Here is a 26,903-nt window from a genome sequence, read left to right as displayed (position 1 = left end):
AAGAAATCAAAACAGCGGCTGTCACCCATCAGGAGAGAAGGGAAAATTACCAAACACACCAGCGAGCTCTCAAGTCCCACTGATAGAGCGCTCGAGTAGCATTTATGATCACGTTATTCTCACACCCTCCTCTTATCCAGAAAAAAAAATGTAACAAAAAATAAAAATAAAAAAATCCGTGAAATATTCCTGATTGGAGAAGGGCGCAGAAGCAAAGCGCAGTATTGTCTGAAGCACAACTGAGAGGGTCCAGTTCAGGGGGGGAAACCCTTTTGACTCGAATTAAAGGGAGGCTGTATGAGGGGAAAAAGAGAGAGAAAAAAGAAGGAAAGAAAGAAAGAAAGAAAGAAAGAGGGGAGGAGGAGGAGGAGGGCAGGGAAGAAAGTGGTGGCGGTGCCAGACGCAGCGGCAGTAAGAAGCGTACGTACGTGCTTTATCTTAGCGGCTGAGTGTGACGTGATATTGCAGCCTGCTCCTGGAGCTCTGCAAGCACCAAGCAAAGCGCGTCTATTTCTCTCTGTGTTGTAACTCACTGACCCCCCAACATCTCACATCCACCCACTACGGATCTTTTTTTCTTTTTCTTTTCCCTATTCACCCCCTTTTTGCGGAGAGGGGGGGTCGGTGCGCGACTTGATGGAGAAAACATTTCGGTGGGAAATAGAGACGTGGAGTCTGCCGAATTAATTTATGGTAAATACTGTAAGAATTGCTCTCGTCGTCACTCCAAGAATTTCTTCCCCTCTGTCTCTCCTGGTCTTTCTCCTTTCTTCTTCTTCTTCTTCTTCTTCTCCTCTCTCTCTCTTTTTCTCGGTGGCTGTCGTGTGTTGTTGCGCTCCGTTTTGATGGGAAAAACCCAGAAGAAGGAGACGGGGGGATATGTGCGGGCAGACCGGAGTGTAACGCATTTTATTTTCATCCATTGAACCATCTTGTTGCGCCGGACTTCTATTGTCGGGAATGGGGAGTATTGATTCACTGGAGGGCTGCAGAATTTATTTATAAAGGATGTGGTCAAGTATGTGGAAAAAATAGCCATAGCTTCCGCAGTGTAAGGTAAGACATTATTATTATTATTATTATTATTATTATTATTATTATTATTATTATTATTATTATTATGAGATGAAGGTCTTCGAGCAAGTGCAATGGCAATTTTCATATGTCATCTGTCAGTTAAAGTTTAGCCTCCCTCTCTCAAACATTTGCCCCGTATATTCATCACGATGGTTTTGGAGCGTTCATCCGCTCACATTAGTCCAGGGTGCTTAACAGAGGAATTTTAAGAGCTGATCTCTCTCTTAAGAGCCAAAAATCACTTTAAAGTGCCGAGCCTCGAAGTGACACTGCATGAGATGTAGCCCGTGGCCGACGTGTCTCTATATTCAGATTTCCTCTCGAGTCTAAATTGCTCTTAGAAGCCCGGCAATAAAATCAGCGTCTCTTGACCGATTTCTCGTCTCCAGAATACTGATTTTATTTTTCTCGTCTAGCCCTGGTCGTGAATCTTGTGGAAGGACGTGAAATCATGTGAATTTATCGCGGCAGAAAGCTGATCCAACTCAGCACCGCTTCCACAAATCCTTATATAACGCACATATAATTCTGGGGTAATGTGACGGGCGTGATTCACGATTCAAAGAGAAAGAAGTTGAAGACATATGCGCAAATGGATCTATTATGTGAAAACTGGTAGCCCATCTCTAGCCTACTTGCGATTTGAACGCCCACACAGACACACACGCAACACACAGTTCGAGACACGCGCGCGCATACACAGACACACAGGCGCACACGTACACACACCCTCGCGCGCATTCTGCTGTGACACTGCTCACAGCTGCATTGCCTGTAGGATTAAAGCAATCAGGACATCGCATTGCATTCTCTCTCTCTCTCTCTCTCTCTCTCCCACACACACACACATGTAGATCCGCACACGCACACATGCAAGCTCAGACATACAACACACACACACACACACACACACACACACACACACACACACACACACACACACACACACACACACACACCCACCACACACACACACACAGTCTCTTTATCAAATTGCATTGTCAAATATGTCAAGCCCTGACATGCAGGTGGTGTGGAAGAGGCGACAGTTCGCAGTGACCGAGCACACGCCAGGACATTAAAAAAAAACCCCAAATAAATAATAATAAAATATATATAACGTCAGTTTGTCTTCCTCATATTATCTAACTGTCCCGTGAGCAAACATTCACAGAGAACATAGCTTCATGTGCAAAGATACTGGTTACTGCGTAAAATGAGCAGCTGCACATTTTCCACAACTCGCGTGGACTGCGCTGACTTACAAAGGCTGCCACTTTCGCCGTTTCTTCCTTTTTGTCGCCAGATTTTCTAAATAGCTACATTTGTATATCTCCGGGGATTGTGCCGTACCGAATACGACCCAATTAATAAGTCTAAATGACTCACATTATTGCACCCACCTCCCTAAATAAAAATAAATAAATAAATAATAGCCGAAGCAACCACAAGGTGGCAATGCTTGCACAAAGTATAGTGATGAAGGATGGAGATGCAAAACACATGTTGCTGAGGTTTACCTGTGTGTCTTTTTGCCCCCCTTCTTATCATGGCAGGATGTAATAAGAACTATGTAAGCTCGTTAGTCAGACTTGGTAGTGATAATCTATCATGTGTTTATGTGCCCTGCTTTAACACCCCTTTGTGTAATCCTCTTCATCTTTCCCTGCAGGCCAAATGACATAGGATGAAGGCTGTTCGAAACCTGTTGATTTATATATTTTCCACCTATCTTCTGGTTATGTTTGGATTAACTGGTGCCCAAGATTATTGGTGTTCCACTCTGGTCAAGGGGGTCATTTATGGATCATATTCAGTGACTGAAATGTTTCCCAAGAACTATACAAACTGTACATGGACGCTGGAGAACCCTGACCCTACCAAATACAGCATCTACCTGAAGCTATACAAGCGAGACTTGAGCTGCTCTGAATACTCTTTGCTTGCTTATCAGTTTGACCATTACTCACATGAAAAGATCAATGAACTGCTGAGAGTCAACGAGTCTATAGTGTATTTGTGTGATTCAAAGAATATTTACGTATTTTTGCTGTATGACAAGAATTTTGTTCAGCTACGGAGAGTTTTCCCTTATGATTACAATGGATTGACGCCACAGAAGCTGGATGAGGAGGAGAAGTCTATTGTGGAGTTTCTAGTGTTGAACAAGGCCAGCCCTAGCCAATTTGGATGTCAAGTGCTTTGTACATGGCTGGAAAATTGCCTGAAATTAGAAAAAGGGACAGTGGAGACATGTGGGATTGTGTACACGAAATGCACATGTCCTCAGCATTTAGGCGATGGAGAATCAGAGAGCATGCTCATGCTCAACAACGTGGTTTTACCCTTGAATCCACAAACGGAGGGTTGCTTGTCACCCCAACTACAAGCCGGGCAGATCTGCAATCTGACCGCAGAAGTTAAACGGCCTCCTAAAGAAGGTGAGTATCCTGTCATCTTTCTTCTTTATGCTGAAATAGTTGTATATGGAATTAAGTATGCATAGAGAAGATAGCAATCATGTCAAATAAATGTGCACGTCAGTCACTCCTACCTCTGCCCTAATTGCATGTTTGAAGTGTGATGGCCCATGAAACAAAGAGCACACATAGATATATCTAGTGTAGTTGGCTCAGAAATGAGTCAACTTCAAGATAAAAATAAAAGAAGAAGATGAAGGAATAAAAGGGGAAAAAAGCTGCCGGGGGAGTTGGGTGTAGTAAAGACCACACCAGCACAAACCAAACCATCTAAAAAGGGGGTCTTTCATTTGGTTGGACTGAATTCAAAATGCACTATCATTGCTGTGAATTTTAAAATGGCTGTTTTTGTACACATAAGCAGAGTTAAAATGGCTGCAAATCCAAAGATAATTTTTTTTGTGTGTATATACATTTATGTCAGTGTCATCCATACAAAGACCAGCAGCGGTCAATACGGACACATCCTTCATTTTTATTGGCATGCAGCCTGTATGGCAAATGGAACGATTGGGATCATAGATGCAGCAGTGTCCAATTGGAGCACAATGCTCAAGCAATGCAACACATAAAGCTTGTGGATGAGATGTAAGAGTTAAGGATTGTTTAGCTTTGCAGAAAATACGGGAATGTATTTAGGTTATTTAATTTTAAAAACGAGCTTTTTCTTCTTTTCTTTCAAAGCTGTTCTAGAGGGATACTACTTTTGCAGTGCTGCCATAGAGCAATGCAACGTGTTTTCACTGTTTGTTGGAAATGAGCAATAACAATATACAGAGGAAAGACGGCATTTTCAGTTGACATGTAATTCACTAATGTGCATACATGCATCAAGCTCCCATGCATGCACAAACCACCTATTCATCCACACACATTGAAAAGTAGATAAGCGAATTATTATTTATGATAAGGGCTGTTATTTCTCTGTGTATTCGTGTTATCACTTAGTAGGGGGAGTTTTTTTCTTTTTTTAATCTTTTGTTGTTGTGTTTTTTTTCTCACCTACTGCGAAGAAAGCCATTCTCGACACATAACTGCTCGCATTTTAACAGATAGCAGAGAACCGTCCCACCTTGAGGAATACGCTACATACTTCAGGGAAGGGAGGGGTGTTCATCAAGGCACAATGAACCAAAAATAATGAATCAACCTTTTTTGGAGGGGGATGTGGGGAAATAATGATTGCAGGAATGTTATGGAGCTAGTTCCCTGTGGCAAGTACCAAAATAACAGTTGCTATAATAACACTCTGGATAACAGGTGGCAGTTATCTTATCACAAAGAAGAGACAAATATTGATTGCAGTAGTTCAGCTGTTCAGTTGACTGGAGATGAGCGCTGCTATGTGCCACGTCACATTTCCAGGCACGTTTTTCAAACGCACATATGTGGAATTTGTTTATCGTAAGATGCATCAGCACCACAGCATTCAAGATATTTATATGGCTTTTGTAAGAATTACTCTAGCTCTAGATTTCCGTGTGATTTTTAAGGTGGCTAACCTCCATCAAGTTGGATGACAAACCCATTTCGAGAATAGTTTAGCTACTGCTTCTCTAGAGCCCTTAAGCCATAATGCATACACCATCTGAAGAAAATTACCATTAACAATCCAGCCCCCTCACACACACAGTCAAATAGCATGTGGAGTAACAACAGTGAGTATGACTCAGCTGTGTATTTTGTCAGGTAATTTCATCATTTAGTAAATCTTACATTTGTGTCATAAATATTACCGGGAAGCGTTATGCTTCTTTTCACAGAAAATTCCCTGCTCTAAAATAACATTTGACATTTTTCTATCAGCATGTTAATAACAGCTTAAGAGCACAGATTATTTTTTTTCTCTCTCTCTCAGAAGATTTTCCACAAGCTTCTATTTATAGGGTTGGTTGATGGGAGGTTTGAATAAATCCGTTTTCATCTGGATAACGGGGAGATCACCACTGGGTTTTAAAAGAGCACTGCGTCTCCTGTGGCATCGTGGTGACAGAGTGGGTATTCCTGATGAAGAATAAAGCATTACAAACAGTCGACAAGAGCTCTATTTGATAAAATCACGTGTCTTTGATCTTCAGTTCCTGGTAGCGGGTGGCTTCGGAGCACATCAAAGAAAAGCAGGGCCGGAGGTTGTGTACTCCAGCCATGCCACAGAAACACCCCACCGGCGTTTCGCACAGACTGGGGGGTAACAGCAATTTGAAAGTTGATGCTCTTGATTATTTAAGGTGATTATTCAGGGGGGGAAGCAGATCCCATTCGGTGACATTTTGAAAGCCACAGCAATAACAATGAAATCCAGATGTACTACTCTGATGACTCATTTATGCAGTTTTATTTTTATCACATTCTCCCGTTGCATGAATAAAAGTTGTAAAAGGCAGCACAGTGGTGCAGTAGCACTCACAGCATGACAGATTTAATTTTGGGGTCTGTTTTTTTTTTTTGTGGGATTCCTAACACCTTCCACACAATCAAAATTAAGTCGGCTCAAGGCTCCCAGTTGCTCGTAGGTGAATACTCAACTGACTGTGTTCCCTCTTTGTGAGTTCCTGGATGTGTTTTTTTTTCCGCTATCAGCCCAATGAATAGTCGAGAGTGACTCCAGCTAATGTGACTCTGAATTTCAGAGCGCACAAATATAAAACTGCTTTAAGTAAAACCTTGGCAGAAAATGTCTCACACCTTCTATTCTGTCACAATTTTAAAGCATGTGCAAAAAGAGGCTTTCAGCAACCAGACAGCCAGAACAGCGCAACATTTTAAGACAGTTTTCTTACCCAGTTGTCCCCCCACCCCCCACCCATACACACACACACACACACACACACACACACTTTTCAGCCACGTTCTCTGCAAATACTGGTACTTCCATGCAAGCGGCTCTGTTCAAAGAAACCAAGTTTCACTTGGCTTCACAAACGCGGTCACATGGCATTGTCTTGTCTGATCTTTGGCTGAGGACAGATATATTATTCTCTTCCCTCATTTGGTTTAAAGTTGCCAGTTTTCAAGGGTCAGGGTCAAGGGGTGTCACTGTCTGAGAGGGATGTGCTTTGTCATGTTTATGTCAAAATGCCTCACTGTTACATGGAAACAAAACAACTCTACAAAAAACCCCTTCCTTCCTTAAATCACTGTCACTGAAACGCACCGTAGCGTTACACAGTCATCATTTAGAAATGAAAGGGGAAATCTGACTTTTCTCATCCAAACACGGTTTCGATTTGTCAGATAATCTGCCAGGTATGTTAGTTCATCTTACTCCTCTTTCCATGCCTCCTTTTTCTGTGGCGTGATTGAATTTTAGGTAATAGCGAATAAATCTGCCAAATGTGACTGTGGCAATAAGAAGCTTTATGCAGATAAGGGTTAATAATTAGTTTCAAACTTGATAATGCAACACAAAAAAATGAATCTCGTGTCGAAGATTTCGATTAATATTTAATGAGTCCACACAAACTAGGTCTTCAGATTCATTGTAATCACAATAAGTAGGTTAGAAATGTCTTGATTCTCTTTTTTTCCGTGCATGAACATTGATTTGATTCCTTCATGCAATATGCAATATGAATAAACTACATAAATTCTTTAGATGCGTTCTCAGGCTGCTCTTTACAAAGGATAATTTAAGTCGAAGGACAGGGGTTTTACATTTCAGAGGGAGAAAAAACTCTTTAAGACTATGTACAAATGCTTATTTGATGATTACAACTTTTGATGACACAGGCCGCGTGCAATGTGGGAAATGGCAATAGGATTTATTGGCAAATGAAATGTGTGTGAAGCGTTATAACGCACTGTCACCCGCCAAAGTCCTGAGCACTGCAGCAGCTCAGCCTCGCTGGCTCACATAGTGAGGCCTTTTATTCACTTTGGATCTCAGTCAAGTCACTCAGTAGTCACACTGCATTATGCTCACCCCCATTGTTCAGTACACTTGGAGGCCATTTTAGTTCCAATTCAGTGAAGGAGAGAGCTCAGATCAACAGCACAGAATCTGTTTTTATCTGAGACATGCATTATTTGTCTCAAATATTTCATGTGCCAATTCCCCCTGAAATTCTGGGCTCAATTACTGCACCTTTTAGGATTTTTTCGAGTTCCAGCCTGTGCCAGTTGTAATTTTTAGAAACTGTATTGTCTCCTTTTCTCTCTCTCTCTCTCTTTCTCTCTTTTTTACATGTGTCTGCTGTTCCAATTCTTCAGCATCCCTCTTACTAATGTAGTTAAGTGGGCATAGGAATACTAAAGGAAAGTTGTCATGGATTGACAAGGTCAACACTGAAGAATTACTATGAAAGAGCCAGCCATCTTCTTTGTCCATTAACTGTCTATTAAATTTTGCCTATTCAAAAAAGAAGAGATAATGCTGGTTGTGGAATGATTACATTTTATGCTCTAATCAGTTACACAGCTTTGGGTCAATTTCAGTCGGTTTTGTGAAACACACGGGAAACTAATAAAATGTGGTCAGACATTATATCCAAAATTACTTCAGGATCCACGAGTCTGGGATTCCCAGGCATAGATAATGGAGTTTGGAGGTGACTGAGCAGCTCCCCTCTGTGCGTGGCACTTAAATATACATATATAAACTTTACATTGCTTAAATCGTCCAGGTGGTGGCTACTTCCAGATATAAAAGTTCATGAGGCTCTATGGGGACTGTTAAGTCATTTTACACGATGGCAGAACCACAAAAACTGTTGTTACATTTAAAGGTCTTCTTAAACCACTCACGCCGTCACGCATGGATGCAAATGAGCTCTTTGGAAACACAAAAGTCTCTGTTTTACATGGGATACAATTTGATGATAAAGTATAAGGTCCAACATACGAGGCTGACCCTAATGTCATTGAGTGATAGATAATACCAAATAGCACCGTCATAATAATAATAGGAGATTCAAACACGATCCACACGTTTTCACAGTTAACACACATAATTTAGCTGTAGAAGCTACTTTTGAGTTAATTAGTGTTAAGATTGTGCTTTCAATCAATCATCCTGACAGTTTTTTTTATATCTGGAGCTACTTTATATTAACCGTACGCTGTAGGCTGGGCTGAGATTCTAGATATGATAACCTGGCAGCGAGGTGGATGCAGACCAGCTGTGAATATTGTTGTTCATTTGACATGGATTGGTGATCTCAGTCTTGAGCCTCTTTTTCGGCAGCATGACAATTGGGAGTCAGACTGATAACTCCTCCTCTATATGCCCAGACTGTGCACTGCCAACTGCGGCAGAGTAAATTAAAGCCTTGTGTTGTCAAAACTGCTCTGACGTCAGTAAACAGTATACAGTAAATCCAGGAAAACCTGAAATACAATTTAAAAAGTGAGGATATGATTTATTGCATTACGTCTAGAAAACATTACACAGCAAGAACATACCCTCATACACCCCCCCCTCCAAAAAACCACACTGCAAATTATCTCATGATTAATATGTATTAATGTGTAACATGTATGCATTAAAACTAAATAAGAAGTAAAAGAATATTGCCTTTATGAGCTTTATAATATAATACATTATATTATTAGTTAATTTTGCAGCTGGTTGCACGCTGTTTCATTGTACAACTTGCTTTTTATATATATAGCTTGGTATTTTTAACAAATGGCGTTTTCATCTAAATACATCATATTTATTGGCTACATTTATATTTCTTAAAATGTAAAAAAAAAAGAAAGAAAATTCACAAAAAACTGAAACATAAAACTTGACAATATTTTCCTGTGAACTAAACTACTGAGTAGCAACAATTCAAAGTGCTTCAAAAAAATCACATGTAACATACAGTGTAACACATTACAAAATTACACTTGGAAGCTAAGTTCCTTAAATTTGTCCAAACAGGTCCAAATCGTGCATCTACTGAGGGTTAATCTCCAACCTCTTTGCAATGTCATGTAAATGACAGCTTCCCCTTTTCAACTTTACAGCCAGCAATGGACACCACTGCAATTAAATTTGCGAGAAACAGTTGTTGCCTATAATAAAGCCATATTGCAGCAGGAATTGCAATCAGAGTAATGGCTCATGCAGTGTCGTAGCCTGTCTAATTCTCTAATGTTTGGCAGCCACACCCCCTAAAATCTGCAGTGTTTCACTAGCAAAATTCTGCATAAGAAATGAAGAAACGTGCATGTCTGATTTATTAGTGTGTGTATCCCACCTGTAAACTCACTCCTTGCTATGAATTCCAAACGGTGGAACATTTGTGTGCTCATATATCCACGCTGCACCAGCTCCCACAACTACTCATAAATTCTTCTTGAAATGTCACACATTTGCCTGTTTAGAATTCAAGTTCCCATTCAACTCTTTGAGCTTTCCTATTAAATAAAAATAATGCAAAGTGACAAATATAAACCTCAGCCACGTTGTAGGCTGTGAAAATGCTGAACTGAGGCTGGTTTGGTGCACCATTGACGTCACCAGTTAAGCCAGAAACCAATATTTCATTTTCATGCTGTTCATGCTTCCATCAATTAGCATCATGTCCATCAATTTAAAAGTAAATGTTTTGAGTATTTATGCATAATTTAAGATGTGTGCTCTAAAATCACTGTATTGGAAACACTGAAGCAACAGCAAGCATCAGAGGTTTTCAGCTCTTAGAGTCTGTCACTGCAAAAGCCTGTGAAAAACTGAAATGCGTAGGTTTTAGGTAAGGCAAACTTTTTTCAGATCTTTTCAGTGTTCCACTCCAAAGAATTCATTTTAAATCCCATCTTGCAGTACACTGCTGTTGCATGACTTTTGCCACAGTGTGCATGGCTGAAGCTGATACAGCTCTTTGTCAAAGCCTCCAAACAGTAAGCTACTGCAGTTTTTCATCTCCACACAACACATATTTATCATAGAAACATTTCCATTTGCAATCAGGTCTTGCTCGACATCACAGTGTATCAAGTCTCTATTTTGCAATTTATGAGTAGTAATAAGTGGACCAAAATCAAAGGACTACGCACTATTATGATCTTCTTTCCTTTGAAAAGGCTTCTTTATGAATGCAAACATAGCAAGTAATGAATATCTGTAAAAGAGGACGTCTGTCTCGTGTTTCTGTGATATAAATAAGATTTGTTTATTGCCATCTTATGTTTAATTCAGTACAATGACTCTGATTTCATGCTATAGCAAAATAAAATATTCCTGTAGTCACTTTCAGTGGAGCAAAGGTAACGCGCTGTACTTGATTTTATTTTATGTAACTAGAACGCCGTGTGAAATGAAGGTTTGGTATCTTTGTCTCACAGCAAATTGGAGCAATTCAGTACATTGTAAAAACAAATTTGGACAACAGCAATTTGGATTATCATATGACAACTTAATTTAGACTGCTACAGAGCCTCGGCAACTGCCCTATTCATCTTTCTAAGAAAACATGAACAACATTCACATGAGTCTGTTGCGGCTTTGCCCTGCAGTTGTGAGGCTGAGGCATGTCTTTGAAGCTCTTATTGCAAGTAAACATTGTGAAATGTCTTAAACATTTAAAAAAGAACCAAATCATATTCTAACTTTTGTGTGGGCTGGCTTAATATGGTAAATTTTTTATCAAGCCCTTGTTGTATGGTGCCAGAGATTTTAATGGGAATTATGCACTGCTTTCAGCCTCTCAGTTGCATGCTTCTGCATTTCAACCCAGTTAGTTTTGGCCTGTCACTGGATAGCTATTTCAGCCCACAGAGGAGAGGCATTTGCATAAACATCCACCCACAAAACCTGGCAAATGAGTCTGTCACTCAAAAACACTGTCTATGTGGTAAAGTGGAGGCAAAATCCAATTTTTTTTCTCAAGGGGCTTCTTTAGCTGCTCTCACTGGCAGTCCCTCTGCAGGGTATGGCAAGTGTCCTCATGTAGCTGTAATGGATGTTGCTTTTAAACTTACACGGTATACTGTGATCTAGGGCAGCAAACACTGTACACTTAGACGCAGCATCACAACAATACAGTGTGTATTGCCATGTGTGCGATAATGTTGATAAAGCGGAAAATCTAAACTGAATGCAAGGACAAAATTCCTGCGTGCGGTTTGTTCATTTCTTCTATAGAAAGTTATGAACAAGGTTAATAAAATAATCTGCATTACTAATAGTGAAAGTTTTAGACAATGTATTTTTTGTTTGAAGAAAGTGGCATTTTTCTTGCAATATATATTATATATATTTTGTATATTATTTTAGGAAAATTAATAGTTATTGGAGATGTATGTCAATGAGAATGAGAATAAATGAATGAATCCCTTTTAACCATGAACAATTTAGAGTACAGTGCCACAAGAAGTGAAAAAGAACTTCAGGGATATCAAAACCTACATTTTGATCATGTTCGTTAGGCTATATAAAATATATTTCTTTGGATTTATTTTCAAGTGGCAGCATGAATACTTGGCAGATTCAGGATGTGACATTTCAGTGATGGACATCAAAGTAAGACAGCAGACATTTGCTTTCACTGACTGCATGTTTCCACGGAGCATTGTGGTTATTCAGTGCCACAGTGTAAGGAGCACTGTTATGTAACATACAATGAGATTCAGAAATTATCACTCTCACTTTTGTCCAATTGTCAGCTTGTCCACAGTTCTCTGTCCTTCACAGCATGATAGAAACTGAATTGCAGTGATTCTCTTGATAGTCGATCATAACTTAATAATAGTAGCCGGCCATGCAAGTCATGTAAGTCAACAAAGTGACACATGTTTTTGACATGATTTTGGCTTATCACACTTACAGCAAGTCACCTTGCTATTGGAATTTACCAGAAAATTATTAAGTGCCAATATTGGGGCAGGGATAGCTCGGTAGGTAGCGTGGTCACCCCCACGATCGGAAGGTCGGGGGTTTGAATCCACTGAACGGCTACACTGAGGTACCCCTGAGCAAGGTACCGTCCCCACACACTGCTCCCTGGGCGGCTGCCCACTGCTTCACTGAGTGAATAGGTTAAATGCAGACAGAGTAATTTGCCCACGGGGATCAATAAAGTATACATTATTATTGTTAAAAACAAAGGGATTTCAAATGATAATATGTAAAAAAAAAAAGTCTAAATAACTGATATGTTAGGGAAAAACTGCATGTCTTTATGTAATGTAATGCAATGCATATCCTTATTTTACAGAATTCGTGCCCTTATTAATCACATCATCCCAAATCCATTAAATGATTGCATGAAAAGAAAGGGTTTCTATTTTTCCTTGAGTGACACTGGAATCCAGCTTTCCTTCCTTCAGACAATAACAAGCTTAAATAGAAGTAACTCCTAAGTCAGTGCCCATCGCTGTTTGGCTTATCGAGTTAGAAATATATGGACTTAATTTACAAGTCAGCTTTAAACCACATCCATGGCAAATCAGATCTGAGTAGAATTTCTGGACACTGTGCATGTCACAGCCTGCCTTTTTAAATCACATTTCAAACTATCCTTTTCACCACTGGCGACCAACATACAACACTGATGTCACATCCAGAGCAATGTTTTCTACAGTCATTGATCCAGAGCATGGTTAGCCTGCCAGCATTGCTGCACATCCTCAACTCATCTGTCACTGATGCTTTTTGGTGCAGTGGCAGAGTTCTGCATCACAATGGCACCACCGCAAGTGCACAGTAAAAAGGAAAAAAAAAGAAGTTACATGGCAAAATGTCCTGCGGATTTGATCAGATTGTCACCTGTAGGTGATGATGCAATATTGCATCAGATATTACTCTCAGCTATATATGTACACTCTGCAAGACCGCAATGATATAGTGCTTGTGTCAGGATTGTAAATGGTAAACTTGTCAGTCTGTCTTCCATTTAAAATCCTACACTGAGGCAGCTTGTGGGCTTCTTATCACATTTCAGCTGTGACTGTAAAAAGGTTGAGAAAACATTTACATTTGATATTAGTTTAATTAATTACTTTGTTTATAATTTTAATTGTGATGCTAACAATCAATGTTAAATCCTTAGAAATAGGGTCAAAAATATGATATTCCATATGATACACTGTCTTCGAACATTAGTAGAGATTGCTAAAAAACATGAAGAGGGAAATGGGGCTGAAGATCTTACTCTGGTATGCCTGTTAACATACCTGGACACTCCTAAGCTCTCACTATGACAACCAACATAGATGCCATGGAAAAGAAGAATCATTCACTTCTAATAATATAAATAAACAAACAGTAAATAATAGCATGTGATGTGTATATATATATGTGTGTGTGAAGTATTATATTGAATTATATCTATATATTATATATTTATTTCTTTTTCATACCAAATCTATCACTTCTAATCAGTCACAAATAGCAGGGTGATTAGCGCTGGCTATAGACTGAAGAAGTTACACAAAACATATTTTTAGTTATCTAAAGGTCCGGAGAGAATATCTTTTGATTTTGCAACTGCCATAAATGAATTCTGCTTCATCTGTGGACATCAGTGCCATAGCCTACAATAGCTTTAGGGGTTTTAAGCAATTTTCTTTTCTTTTTAATTAATTTTTTTTAGGAAAACAAGTTTTGGATTGCTGCAGTGTCAAAGCTGTGCTAAAGCAGCTAACCTCAAGCCAACAATGGCAGTACTAACATGCTGATGTTTGGCAGATCCCTGCCTTAGGTTAGCATATTCACTAGCACAATGCAACGTGTATAAAAGCTTTATAGGTTAAAAAGACAGCAGAGAGATGGTTCCTTCTTAAAAGAAGAAGAAGAATATACCAGGTTTGCAGGTGGATGGGTGGTTGTGTTAGTATGATACTATGATGTAACTTTTAGGGAAAAAAGCTTATGTCATGCTCAGGTAAAGCGAGGTGAGGTAGAGAAAGCACAAAAATGATTCAAGTAATGAGTAATGAGCAGTTTCTTTGGGAGCTACTTATTTCAATTCCAAGAGATGTATGAATGAATCAGTACCTGCTTATCCATTAATAGAAAATCCGCTCAGTAATTTCCAGTCTGCTGTCCAATAATTACAGTACAAGATTCAGTCACTCTTCACCAACAACAGCACTATTTAAACTGTTATTATTGATCGCTCCTTCCTAAGTAACCGCTCACATTTTTATGTACTATTGTTGAGCGTTATCACAGATTTCTGTTGTGGTTGAAGAAAATGACTGCCAACTCAAATTTGTGCTCTCTGGTATCTGGGTTATTTGTACTGTTGTGTCATGAAAATATTACAAGTTTCCTGGTTTTGCCCATAAGCATAAACGCAGGTTATTTTCACTTGCTTAAATAAATGACCCATGTTGTCAATTTCCCTTAGGAGGCTGCTGCTTTTCTTTCTTTTATGCCTTAATGTAGCAGCACTCTGCAAAGTACTCAAATGACGGACCACTGTTCCTTTACAACAGAATGACCCAATTCACCATAAGCATGCTTTTTAATCTCTAATTGTTAATTCACTCACAGTCTCCCTCCAGTGTCAATAGCAGCATCAGCGTGAGATCTCTTAACAAAATAATATGAGGAAATCGCACCCTACCAAATTAGTGAAAGTCTACTGCAGGGAGTCTTATCCATTGTGCCAATACACACGACACATCAGATGGTTAAATGCTCTCTGCAGTATTGTATTAAAGAGAAAGAGTTTCAGAGCACAGGAGTCATAATGAAATGTGACAGATAAATCAGAAGCACTTGGGAGATGGCTTCGGATTACTGAATCAATACTGTGGCACGACAGCTAGCCCAGACTTCCCAAACCTGCTCTGATTTACTAGCCTCCAGTAAAAGCCTTCAGTTGGGTTTGCGATTATTCATCTTCGGACACTGCTTGTGATTTCAGATTCTGCGCATTTTCCCACCACAACAAAAATCTAAATGCTGATCATTCTTAGAGAAAGCACATCTAAAAATTACAATTAAATTACAAAGTTCTACAACCCCAAATACTGCACGAATAACAACTTCTAAGATGCCACATTTTCATTTTTAAATATGAGTACCAGCTGGGAAGCTATCAGAAATGACGGGGTGCATTAGCACATAGTGACACTGCTCAAGAGGGGGGCAGTAGAACAGTGACTGTATGAAGCACCTTTCCCATGTGAAGCAGAAGATGGCTAGTGTGTCGCTATTTATTTATTTATTTTGGATGCAAAATCGCTGACAAAGTCAAGGCTGGATTTATATAACTCTATTCCCCTGTATGAACTATGCCAACAAATAAATAGCACAGAAAAGCTGAATAAACTCTGTCTTGCAGTGACGATCCCTCTATGAAATACTCTGAAGTGATGGCTGACACAGTTCATCTGTTATTAGAGTTTCATACAATCTCAACCAGTGCTGGATTATAAGAGAGGCGAACCATGCATACTGAATCAGTATCAGCATTCCTCCCTCTGAGAGTTTTCATTACTAGAAACTGAAGCCATGCTGTGGCCATAGTAACCGTTATTCATCCCATCATTGGGCACTCTGGTTATCTGAGTCACACAGCTGACATAAAGGAGATTCAGAAACTTTATGTTAATTTGTAAAAAGTACTTATATTTTAGAAAAAATTCCAATTAATGTAAAAAAAAAAAACCCAAAACAACCCATATAAGTAACGTTAATACTTCATCATCTTTCATAAACTCATGATCGCATCTCTCATGCACATTCATCATCATTATTTTTGTTAACTGGCAGACACGACTAGAAGAAGGTCAAATTATTTAAGACAGTGAGTGATTGCTAAGTGCTTTTTAATGGTTCTAACATTTGTTTTTGTTTTTTTGTTGGTGTATTTTTTTTCCACTGGTTTTGCTGTCTACCACTCTGTGATGCAAATCAAATATGGCTGCCATATAAATTCTGCGTTTTGATTTGATGCATTCAAAGACACCTTTGTTTCCAAAGGAAGCACTAATAGACCATTTCTATGTGTGAAGCAGTTTTACAAGTCTTTGATTTTGTCTCTTTGAAACGCACATCTATAAAAAGAGGTCATGTGATACACAGCTGCTGTGTGTATGCGTGTGTGTGTGAGAGTGCCTGTGTATATTACATCAAACTAATGAATACAGAGCAAATGGCACTCAAGTGATAATGTAGAAAATAATCGCCCTGTGATACTTCGCCCTCTTCTGAAATGCATTTGGTTTCTGTCACTATTAATAAACATTTTTGTACTTCTGCTTCATGATGAGTCAGTGCAATGCAAAACTGTTTTTTTGTGCCTACTTTGAAAATTAAACCAAAGTGCAGCATCTATGAAGTACATGTGAAGATGTACATTAAGTGGCATCCGTAATGTGCCTGCATCTCTTTAGATACACATAACTACATTTACATATTTTTAAAAAGCTGTTTTAAAAGAAAAAAAAACATCAAAATAATGTGCCCATTATTCTTGTGGTAACAATTAACCACTTCATTTCTTCTTATTATTACAGCGGTGTGTTTACTTTTCATGCTATTCTGTTATGACAAGTGGCATAAATCTTGCTCAGTGTCTTAACTATTACAAATGTTGGGAGTTTAAATGCAAAAATCTGCAGAGAATCCTGTAAAAACTATGAACCAAACCACTTTCTTCAACTTACTTTGAGCATAGAAGAATATGATGTCAGTAATCCTTGTTGTAAGGCAAGTTCCCTGCATTGATTTAAAACGTATCAGCACTGTAATGATTTTTTCATAAAAAAAGAACAGTAATATCTGAACTCCTATCTGTAATCTAGACAGGGGTCATACACAGAAAAGGAGTCTATGGAAGAAAACAGTAGGGGCATGGGGTGGGAACAAGGCAAGGTCTAGAAAAAAGGAAGTGGTAATATGTGTGGAAATGAACTATGAGCCACACACACACACACACACACACACACACACACACACACACACGGTTTTTCTTTATTTTCATGACTATTTACATTGTAGATTCTTACTGAAGACACCAAAACTATGAATGAACACAAATGGAATTATGTAGTAAACAAAAAAGTGTGAAATAACTCCAAAGGTATTTTTCTACTGTATTTTAGATTCTTCAAAATAGCCACCCTTTGCTTTCATTACTGCTTTGCACTCTCTTGACATTCTCTCATGAGCTTCATAAGGTAACCACTGGAAATGGTTTTCCAACAGTCTTGAAGGAGTTCCCAGAGATGCTGAGCTCTTCCTGGCACCTTTGCCTTCACTCTCATCCCAAACCATCTCGATTGGGTTTAGGTCAGGTGACTGTGGAGGCCAGGCCGTCTGGTGCAGTTCGGATCATTGTCCTGTTGAAAAATACACGATGGTCCAACTAAAAGCAAACTGGATGGGTGCTGTTAACTGAGGCCGGTGACTCGGGTGAATTTATCCTCAGCAGCAGAGGTGACTCTTGGTCTTTCTTTCCCAGGATGGTCCTCATGTCAGCCAGTTTTGTTAGCGTATCACTGCACTTGAGTACACATTCATAATTTTACCAATTGTGTGGACTGACTGACCTTCAGTTCTTAAAGTGTTGATGAATTGTCACTTCAATTTACTTACCTGATTGGTTCTTGGCATAATATGAATTCTAACAGTTGTCAAATAGGGCTGTCAGCTGTGTACCACACTGACTTCTGCATAACACAACTGATGGTCCCAACCCCATTGAGAAGGCAAGACATTAAACAAATGAACCCTGACAAGGCTCACCTGTGAAGTGAAAACCATTTTAGGTGACAACATCTTGAAGCTCATTGAGAGAAGGCCAAAGATTTGTAGCGCTGTCAATAAAACAAAGGGTGGAAACTTTGATTTATTATTTATCTTTTTTTCTTTGCTACATAGTTCCACATATCTTGCTTCATACATTTGATGTTTTCAGTATTTATCAACAATGAAGAAAGTAGTAAAAATAAAGAAAAACCATTGAACAAGAAGGTGTGTCCAAACTTTTGACTGGTAGTGTATATAGATGTCTATATAGAGACAATAGGAGTGCAACAATACTTGTATCGATATTGAACCGTTCGATACAATGCTTTCGGTTCGCATATGTATCAAACAATAAAAAAAAAATTTTTATATCAACTTTTCTTCTGACGATGCTGTCTGTTTTGACTGCTCAGTGGATCTGCGTTCGACTACTCCGCCTAGGCTGCATTGTCGAGTGTAGATCCACTGAGCGCAGCGCAAGCTAGCAAGACAGAAGCTAAGCTCGTTGCAACATGGCAACTGCCTCAACGCTACCTGAAATTGAACCTCCCCCACCCTCATTCAGATCTGTCGTTTGGAACTATCTTGGTTTTCATGTGAAGCATGACCCTGATGGTAAGCGCTAGTGATGGGCGATACCACTGATTTCCTTTCTGATCCGATACCAAGTAAAATTCAGGGTGTTATCGACGATACTGATCCGATACCGATACTTTGTACAAAAACGTATTTCAGTTATTGTATCTCAAATTATAGCGTCATAATGATTACAGGACATCGGATTACTTGTTCTTATTGCTTAATAATGCACAGTTATCATATAGAAATAAGAAAACTGAAGTTGTGCGCTATTTGAGCATGTTGCCTGCCTGGAGCACTAAAGGACTCTGTGAGAGACGTCTGTCTCGCCCTAGCAGCACCTGTCTCTGTCTACTCCTCCTCTTCAGTTCGGCTCAACATAAGCTTGTCATATTCTGTGATATGATTTACTCTGAAGTGCTTGATGAGGTTAGTAGTGTTGCCACAACACCTCACTTTCTTGCCACATGTATTGCAAACTACGTCTCAACCGTTTGTGCAAGTAAAATACGTCTGCACATGACTCCATTTACGCTCAGCCATTGTTGTGAGTGTGCACACCAAGGGGTTGCGAAACATTTAGGCTACGTTCACACTGCAGGCGAAAGCGCATCAAATCCGATTTTTTTGACCCTATGCGACCCATATCCGATCATGCTATGACAGTGTGAACGGCGCAAATCCGATATTTTCAAATCCGATCTGGGTCACTTTCGTATGTGGTACTGAATCTGATACATATCCGATGTTTTAGAAAGCAACTGCTGTTTGAACGGTCAAGTCGCATTAAATCCGCCTTTTACGTCACCGACACAAGACTGAAGCCAATTATCAGCGCCAGAGAAGCGCCCGAGAAGACATCGCGAACGCTTCCTGGCCATCCAGTGTAGATGTCAGTGAAACTGTTGGGAAGACAACGTAAACATTTTATTTGTACTGTAATCTGCAGATTCTGACAGAAATCTACAGCTATCCTTTGAAGCACCGCTCCTCTCTTAAACGGCAATAAGGATCATTATTAGGTTATCTACATTATTATGTAAATAACAAAATAATTTAAAGCAAAAATTGGGAAACGTGAAGTCCGAAGTCTTTATATTAAGGGCCATCAGTCAAACAATACTGTTGCTCTGGGTCTAAACAGAGCGCGTTGTGTGTGACATCTTCTTTTGCGCATGCGGGCCGCTTTGAGCGTTCACACTAGAGAGCGTTTGCTGTAGCATTTTATTTGTAGTGTGAACGAGCAGACAAAAAAAATCGGATTTGATCAAAAAATCGGAATTGAGCATTAAGACCTGCAGTGTGAACGTAGCCTTATACAGACGTACTTCGCACATGACTATGGCAGGCGGAAGACTAAGTAGTTCCTTCCAATGTAGACAATCCAAATGATATAGTTTCTTTCCACTCTGTTCCTGTTAATGATAACCTACAAATTTACCCTAAATTACTAAAATATCGATATTTTAATATGAGTATCGATTCTAGAACATAAATGACTGGTATCGTAGGAATCGATATTCCAGTATCGATCCGCACATCACTAGTAAGTGCGTCATGGAAAAAGTAAAACAGTATGTCGGATGTGCCACACAATGCTCAATTGGTGGGAACTAGTGCGTTAGCGCAGTTAGCTTGTTAACGTGTTGACGTCGTCCAGCCCCACGCACGGGGCGATCCGCAGTAACTCGTTAACGGAGATTTGCCCCGTTATGTCGTTGATGTCATTTTAGCGATGGCTGCACTAGTGGGAACACAACGAATATGACTGCACATTTACGCCGACATCATCCTAGTGCAAAGACAAGTGGAAGCAGACAAAAACAACAAGCATGCATGCTACAAATTTTACCCGCGTCATTTAGACAGCCGTTAGCACATGATTCTCCTTATGGGCACCTGATATGTTTAATATGCTGCTGAGAATATACCCCAGAAGAAGCGTATAGTATAGCTTTTATTTTGGAAAGAGCCATTTCTCTGTAATAAACTCTCTTTTCCAAAGATGAGTGATTTCTCGATCAGATAGATTTAATTTTTTATCCCTTTGTTGTTTCAGCAACATTAAATTTAAAAACTGTACTTTTGAGTTAAAATATATATTTATAATTTTAATAAATGACAAATTAAAAAGGCATGAACATTTTTTGTATCGAAAAAATATCAAACCGTGACACCAAAGTATCGAACCGAACTGAACCGTGAATTTTGTGTATCGTTGCACCCCTAATAGACATATATATACTCATAGATATATAAGCAAAAGTGACAAGATTAAAGTGACCAGGGAAGACAAAATAACACAGGAAATAATTAAACAGAAACAGGGACCATTGTAAATCCAGGAATAATAGCTAGAGGTGATAATCCCTGTGCATGTGCTGCTCGTGTCATCACTCCTGTAAGCAAAAACGTTTTTTCATTCTATAAGACATAAACAAAAACAATAACTTTGATTAAAAAAAACTATTGATACAAAGCAGTGTTGCAGGAAATTTAGACAGGGAGGTTTACAAATGCATTTATTCAAACATCTATATTAGACTCAGTAAAGTTTGAGATGCTGGCACAGCACGCAGTTAATGCCACATTAGAGTAGTAGTAAAATCATGAGTACTTGATTCCTTTCTCCAAAAAATTGTTTGATAGATAGATTACTAGATGAAAAGTTTTTTAAAGCGCTCCAATTTTATGTATTTGAAATGACGACTAATGTGTACAGTAATGTGCAAAAGTCTTAAGCCATTCCTCATTTTGTTATACTGTGCTTCCAGGAAGACAGAGTGTCTTGTAACTGTTTAAAGTGTTCTTGAGAGGCGTTTTTCCAGACTGAAGGGTTTTCAAAGCTTTTGGCTGCTTTTTTACTTATTTTCAGTCCAGTTCTTGTACGTGACCATTTTCAGAGGAATTGCTTTTTTTGTTTGTTTTTTAAAGCCACTTAACTCAGATCTATTAACTATTATAGCATAAAAAAGATAGCTAACTACAGACAACATAAAAACGAAATCATTTTAAATTGTATGTTCAGACAGCCTGTCGCAAAATCATGTCATTTGTTTCCATTTCTTTGTTTGAATTTACAAAAAAAATGAATAAAAATAATAATCTGACAGACATAAAATAGTATTTTTGTACCAATAAAATATTGTTTTCAAAACTATTTAGAATAGTATTGATCATATAGAGCTGAAAATCTGACATATCTCAGTATGATGTGTAGTGTATCCCTAAAAGGTTGATGAAAGTGGAGGACAAAACAAGTGGCATACGCTCCAATCTCCAAGTCATGTCAAGAAAAAAAATCCAGCAAAGACCTGAAAGATGCATCTGGCCCTTCAGTTGTTCCAGCTGTTTGTTGACACGGACGATCTGATATCCTCGTGTTGGTGTTGTTCCCAGACCATCATGAAAATGTTGTTCCAGGTTCAACATTGCAAGTGACCAATCACATTGTTGTGACGTTATTCTTTTGCGCGCCAAGCCATTCGTGCATTTATGAAATTCCAATGTTGCAAGGACAATATCAATTCTGCTTACTGTTTATTAAAGGGTTATGGTTAGGGTTAGGGTCAGGGTCTGTTGATCAGCGGACAGAGGCGGTTTCACGCAGCTTTAGTACAGTTTTTTGTTTTACGACGGTTTTTCCCGAAGTCGCAAAAGTATGATGTCACAACATTCTGATTGGTCACTTGCAATGTTGATCCTGGAACAACATTTAGTATGATGATCTGGGAACAACACCAACACGAGGATATCAGATCAACCTTGTTGGGACTCCCTGGATGGCCAGCCATCAAGAAGCCAATCTTAAAGAAGGGAAATGGGGACAAAAGACTGAGTTTTGCCAAATTACACAAGAACTAAACTGAAAATTCTTCTCAAATTCAAATTTTATTTGTCACACACACACACAACCATACACAGTATGACATGGGGGTGAAATGCTTGTAGCTGTGCAATGCCTGACCATTAAATGACAGTGGTTTTACAGTATTTACAATTTAAAGGTTACTACAAAAATGTACAAATTAGCTTAGAAATTTACAGTAAAAATGTGCAAATAGCAGAAAGAGATTATAAAGATTATAAATTATAGGAAGTGTGAAAAACCAGAGTGCGTGTGGTGACGTGATGTGTGTGAGAGTCCAGTCTTATAGTGATGTGTGTGGGAGAGTCCAGTCCTACACCTGGTTCAGGGCCCAAATACCCTGGGGGAAGAAGCTCCTCCTCATTCTCTCTGTTTTGGCCTTAAGGGAGCGGAAGCACTTCCCAGACCTCAACAGTGAGAAGCAGGTCTTATGGAATCATTAATCCAAATATGACAGTCTTGGTTTAAAATGCTATTAATATGTATGGAGAAGGTCAGGAGAGAGGTACAATAATGAGTGTCTAGTGCCATCTGTAAACTACAGTGGATTTTCTGTCATGTTGGGGGTGCTGCATTTGAGACAGTGGTCTTGGAGATCTTGTCAAAATGGACAGAATTATGAGCCCAAAAAGTACCGTCAGATTTTTATCCACCGACACCATCTGGAATGCATCTGATTGGCAACAGCTTCATTTTTCAGCATGACAGTGAGACTGATACAAACACACTGCCAATGCAGTAAAAGCATACCCGGATAGAAAAACTCACAATAGAACAGTATCAGTCATGGATTGGCCTCTGCAGAGCCTGGACTGCAAGATTATTATTAACAGTGTGGGATCATCCTCAGAGAACAACAGAACAAAAGGCAGCCAGCATCCAAAGAAGAGCTTTGAATGTCTCCAAGAAGCCTGGAGAGCTATTACTGAAGACTACTTAAAGAAATGGCGAGAAAGCTTGCCTAAGAAAGTTCAGGCAGTGTGGTAGAATTAAGGTGATCACACCAAATATTGACTTTCATGCTAGTTTTACCTTACACACTTTGTTTCCATTTATAGTTGCGCATTTCAATAAATCGCTGCACCTATTTCCCATTTTCCTGGTAAAACATAAAGAAATGAGGCATGGCTATAGGCTTTTTGCAGAGTATTGTACTGATTTCATTTCAAAACTAAAATTACTGGACTTGAACTGTGATTGATGCATTTCATTTGACATTTAATGTGAAATTTAACTCCTGACTGTCAAACATGTTGCTAATAATTTGAATAGAAATATAAAACAAACCCCAATTTTCATGTGTTCAAATTTCTCAAAGAACACCGGTATCCATGGAAACCACTGAAAATGGATTGCACATTCATCGTCAGTGGTGCCAGGTTTCCTGGTCTCTTTAATCACTGTTCACACTGAAGGAGCCTCAGTTTCTATACATACAACAGCATTTGCTTAATAAATAACAAATTATGCCTCAACAATTACCAGCCATGACAGCGCGGCTGGTATTGTTTTCCCCCTTGTGATTCTGTGTGTGTGTGTGTGTGTGTGCCATAATGATACCTACTGCAGCGGGGACTACCACAAAGGCAGTTTTAAATATTGTGGCAGGTGCTGCCTGTGGATGCTTGTGTCTGTCAGCACAACAGTGGTGCTGCGATGCAAGATACAATCACAAAACTTAGCAGATTTGTAGCTGAGATAAAAACGAAGGTCAAGTTTGAAGATGGCCATGGTCTCAGACTGAGAAAATTGATCCCCCGACCCATTATTCATTGGAATTATTGTTATCTGGTGTATAAAAACATACTATTTTCCAAGGTGAGGAGGTCTGAGAAGTCATCGTGGCTTGTGCGTCTCCACTAAAAAATGGTCCTTTAGGAAAAAAGGACTATGCCGAGTTAAAAAGGCAAACATGCTGTGATGAATGTGGTAGTTCCAATTTGTTGCATGAGGTAAGTTTTTGTTTTCTGGGATATTTTACATGATAAAGATGTGACTGAGGTAATGACTGATGGGTTTTTTGTAGTTGCTGATGCAAAATAGTCACACTGTTAATGAGGGTTGGTAGGTTGATTCTTCCTAAAAACCTTCCAGTAGTGGCTAGTTTTTTTATGCATGAGCAACTAAACCGATTAATCCCGTATTTATTTGATGCAGGGTAATTGGGAAACATTAGCAATACTAATTTATTCAAAAAGGTGACTAATGTATTCTGTATCAATATCTAAAATATAACGAATCTATATATGCAAAATACAAATGATTTTTTTTCTTTAATGCTGTACATTCAGTAAGAATTATAACAGGCCTTATAGTCATATACACATGCATACATACTAGGGACAGAAAATGTTAGCCTCTTTAAAATCATCCTGAATTGTTTTGCTTACCAAAGTGTTTATTTTTCTAAAGAGCTGAACTTTCAATTTGAGTTTTAGTGCATAATGTAATCAAGAAAAAATCATATCAGTATACTCACGGTTAGAGCTGGGTAACTAAGAACTGACAAAGGTGATTCATGTCTCTTTAGACACCAACATCTGGAAATGTTTGGGTTTACTGCTCTTTGGGAACATTTATGTGTAAATGTCTAAACAGTACTCTCATGCAGTGATCTAAAGCTATCATTTAGCAGGTGCTTTGGAGCTCTGAGATGCTTTAGTTAAAGAGATCTGCTCCTCAGACCATCTTGCCTAACCGTCAGCTCAGCGGTGTCCAAAGCTCGACTGTTGTGATGTTGTTTCAACAGTTACTGAAGTGCAATAATTGCAGCTTTCTTCTCTGATGTGAGGTGACAATTAGAGGAAGGGGGTGAAAGTAGAGGATTAGCTGTGAGCGTGAGAGAATACTCTGCCATTTGGCAATATGAACACACACATAGTGAATTGTGGGAAAAAGAAAATCAGAGGATTTGTAAACATTGTTCTTTGTGGGTGTCAAGAGTTGCAACGTTGACATTTTTTCCCCCTGAGTGACTCCAGATAAGTGATAAGGCTTGAATGTATTTTCATGCTAACGCGAGGGTTTATTGTGCTGCCTTTTGTTTTCCATTTTTCGCACCGGAAATTATATGGTTCGCCGACTGTAAAGTGCAATCAACATATTTAAGGTCGGTCTTTCCTCATGCCTTTGACCCAAGTGACAAATGAAAAATAGTAGATGAAGATGCTGATTTTGTTATCGGTGTTCTGGCACGGCAATAAGTCTCACAGGTCAGGGTCAGTAGGAGGATGCAGAGATTCTTCATCCTAACGTCAGTGCTTATCACAGCAGTTAGCTCCAAAGTGTCCATGCTTGTGTGACCCCACTATGGTAAGTCTCTGTCCATAGGGCCTTAGTGTTTAGTCCATAATGTGAATTTCACCCTTCATTTCCACCCATTATGGTTCCTCCTCTCCAGCCTGCTGTGCAATTTCCACAGCTTACAGATCTTTGACTTGGAACCAGTTCTCACAGAGATTTCATAGTCTGACATATGTTGCTGGTTGAGCAGTAAAGTGGCCAAGCGGTGTTAATTATTGGTGGATATAAGATCACTGCTGATTTAATAGAAAAAGAAACAAACTCACAGGAGAATTGAATGTAACGCAGTGTTTAAAGACCTTGATTCCCCCCTTACCCAAGCCCTAGTTTTGCTTGATTAGCATGAGAAATTTCTTCTCTTTTAGTCTAATCATTACTTATTGGAAATGATTAAACTATAGTAAAATATGGTAACTATATACATTGTTGGACCAAATGGGCATTTAGCAATATTTAAGTCAAATGAGCTGACAGTTGTCGGGTTGTTTCCTCGTGTTGAAAAGCCACTACTGATGAAATATGATTAAACAACACCCACATGACTGTGATGAAACAATATATTTCAATAAACAAGAAGTCATGCTTTTGTGAGCTCTTATTTGCTACATAGAACCACAAATTAAATTGGACTTTGAACTGGTTGGTTGAGCAACTGAAACAAGCTGATTGCAAATATCTGCCGCTATCTGAAAAGGGGATTTGCCATTCAAAACTATTTTCTGATATTTTGTGGATTAAACAGCAAATCAAAAATACTAGCACTATGTGATATGATTATTAACTGTAGCTTAACTTTATCACAGATAGGTGCACAACGTCAGAGGTGCACGCATATACTTGTGACTGAGGCCACAGATGGGTGCATGTATTTGATGAATGATTTGACTGCTGTGTTTAATTTATATGCTAGACTGAATACTACAACAGTACAGCATCTATTATAATATCAGATGATGCCATACAC

At 39.0% G+C, this 26,903-nt stretch overlaps 1 protein-coding gene across 9 annotated transcripts in view; it reads left to right on the top strand.

The window, feature by feature from the left end:
* Nucleotides 1–364: 364 nt before the first annotated feature.
* The window catches only part of adgrb3 (adhesion G protein-coupled receptor B3), a 116,490-nt gene continuing 89,951 nt past the window's right edge, over nt 365–26,903 (top strand). For 6 of the 9 annotated variants that reach the window (XM_026190430.1, XM_026190426.1, XM_026190428.1 and 3 more), the window contains exons 1-2: nt 367–1,056; nt 2,750–3,518. In XM_026190430.1, the coding sequence (XP_026046215.1) occupies nt 2,765–3,518 (754 nt within the window). In that variant the 5' untranslated portion in view covers nt 367–1,056; nt 2,750–2,764. Of the gene's footprint in view, nt 1,057–2,749; nt 3,519–26,903 lie in introns of all 9 variants that reach the window. The other 3 variants (XM_026190431.1, XM_026190429.1, XM_026190433.1) reach the window with 2 other exon arrangements.

The sequence above is a fragment of the Astatotilapia calliptera genome, chromosome 13, assembly GCF_900246225.1.
Source record: "Astatotilapia calliptera chromosome 13, fAstCal1.2, whole genome shotgun sequence".
Taxonomy (NCBI): Eukaryota; Metazoa; Chordata; class Actinopteri; order Cichliformes; family Cichlidae; genus Astatotilapia; species Astatotilapia calliptera.
The sequence above is the reverse complement of the archived record's forward strand: the minus strand, read 5'-3'. Positions and strand labels throughout refer to the sequence as shown.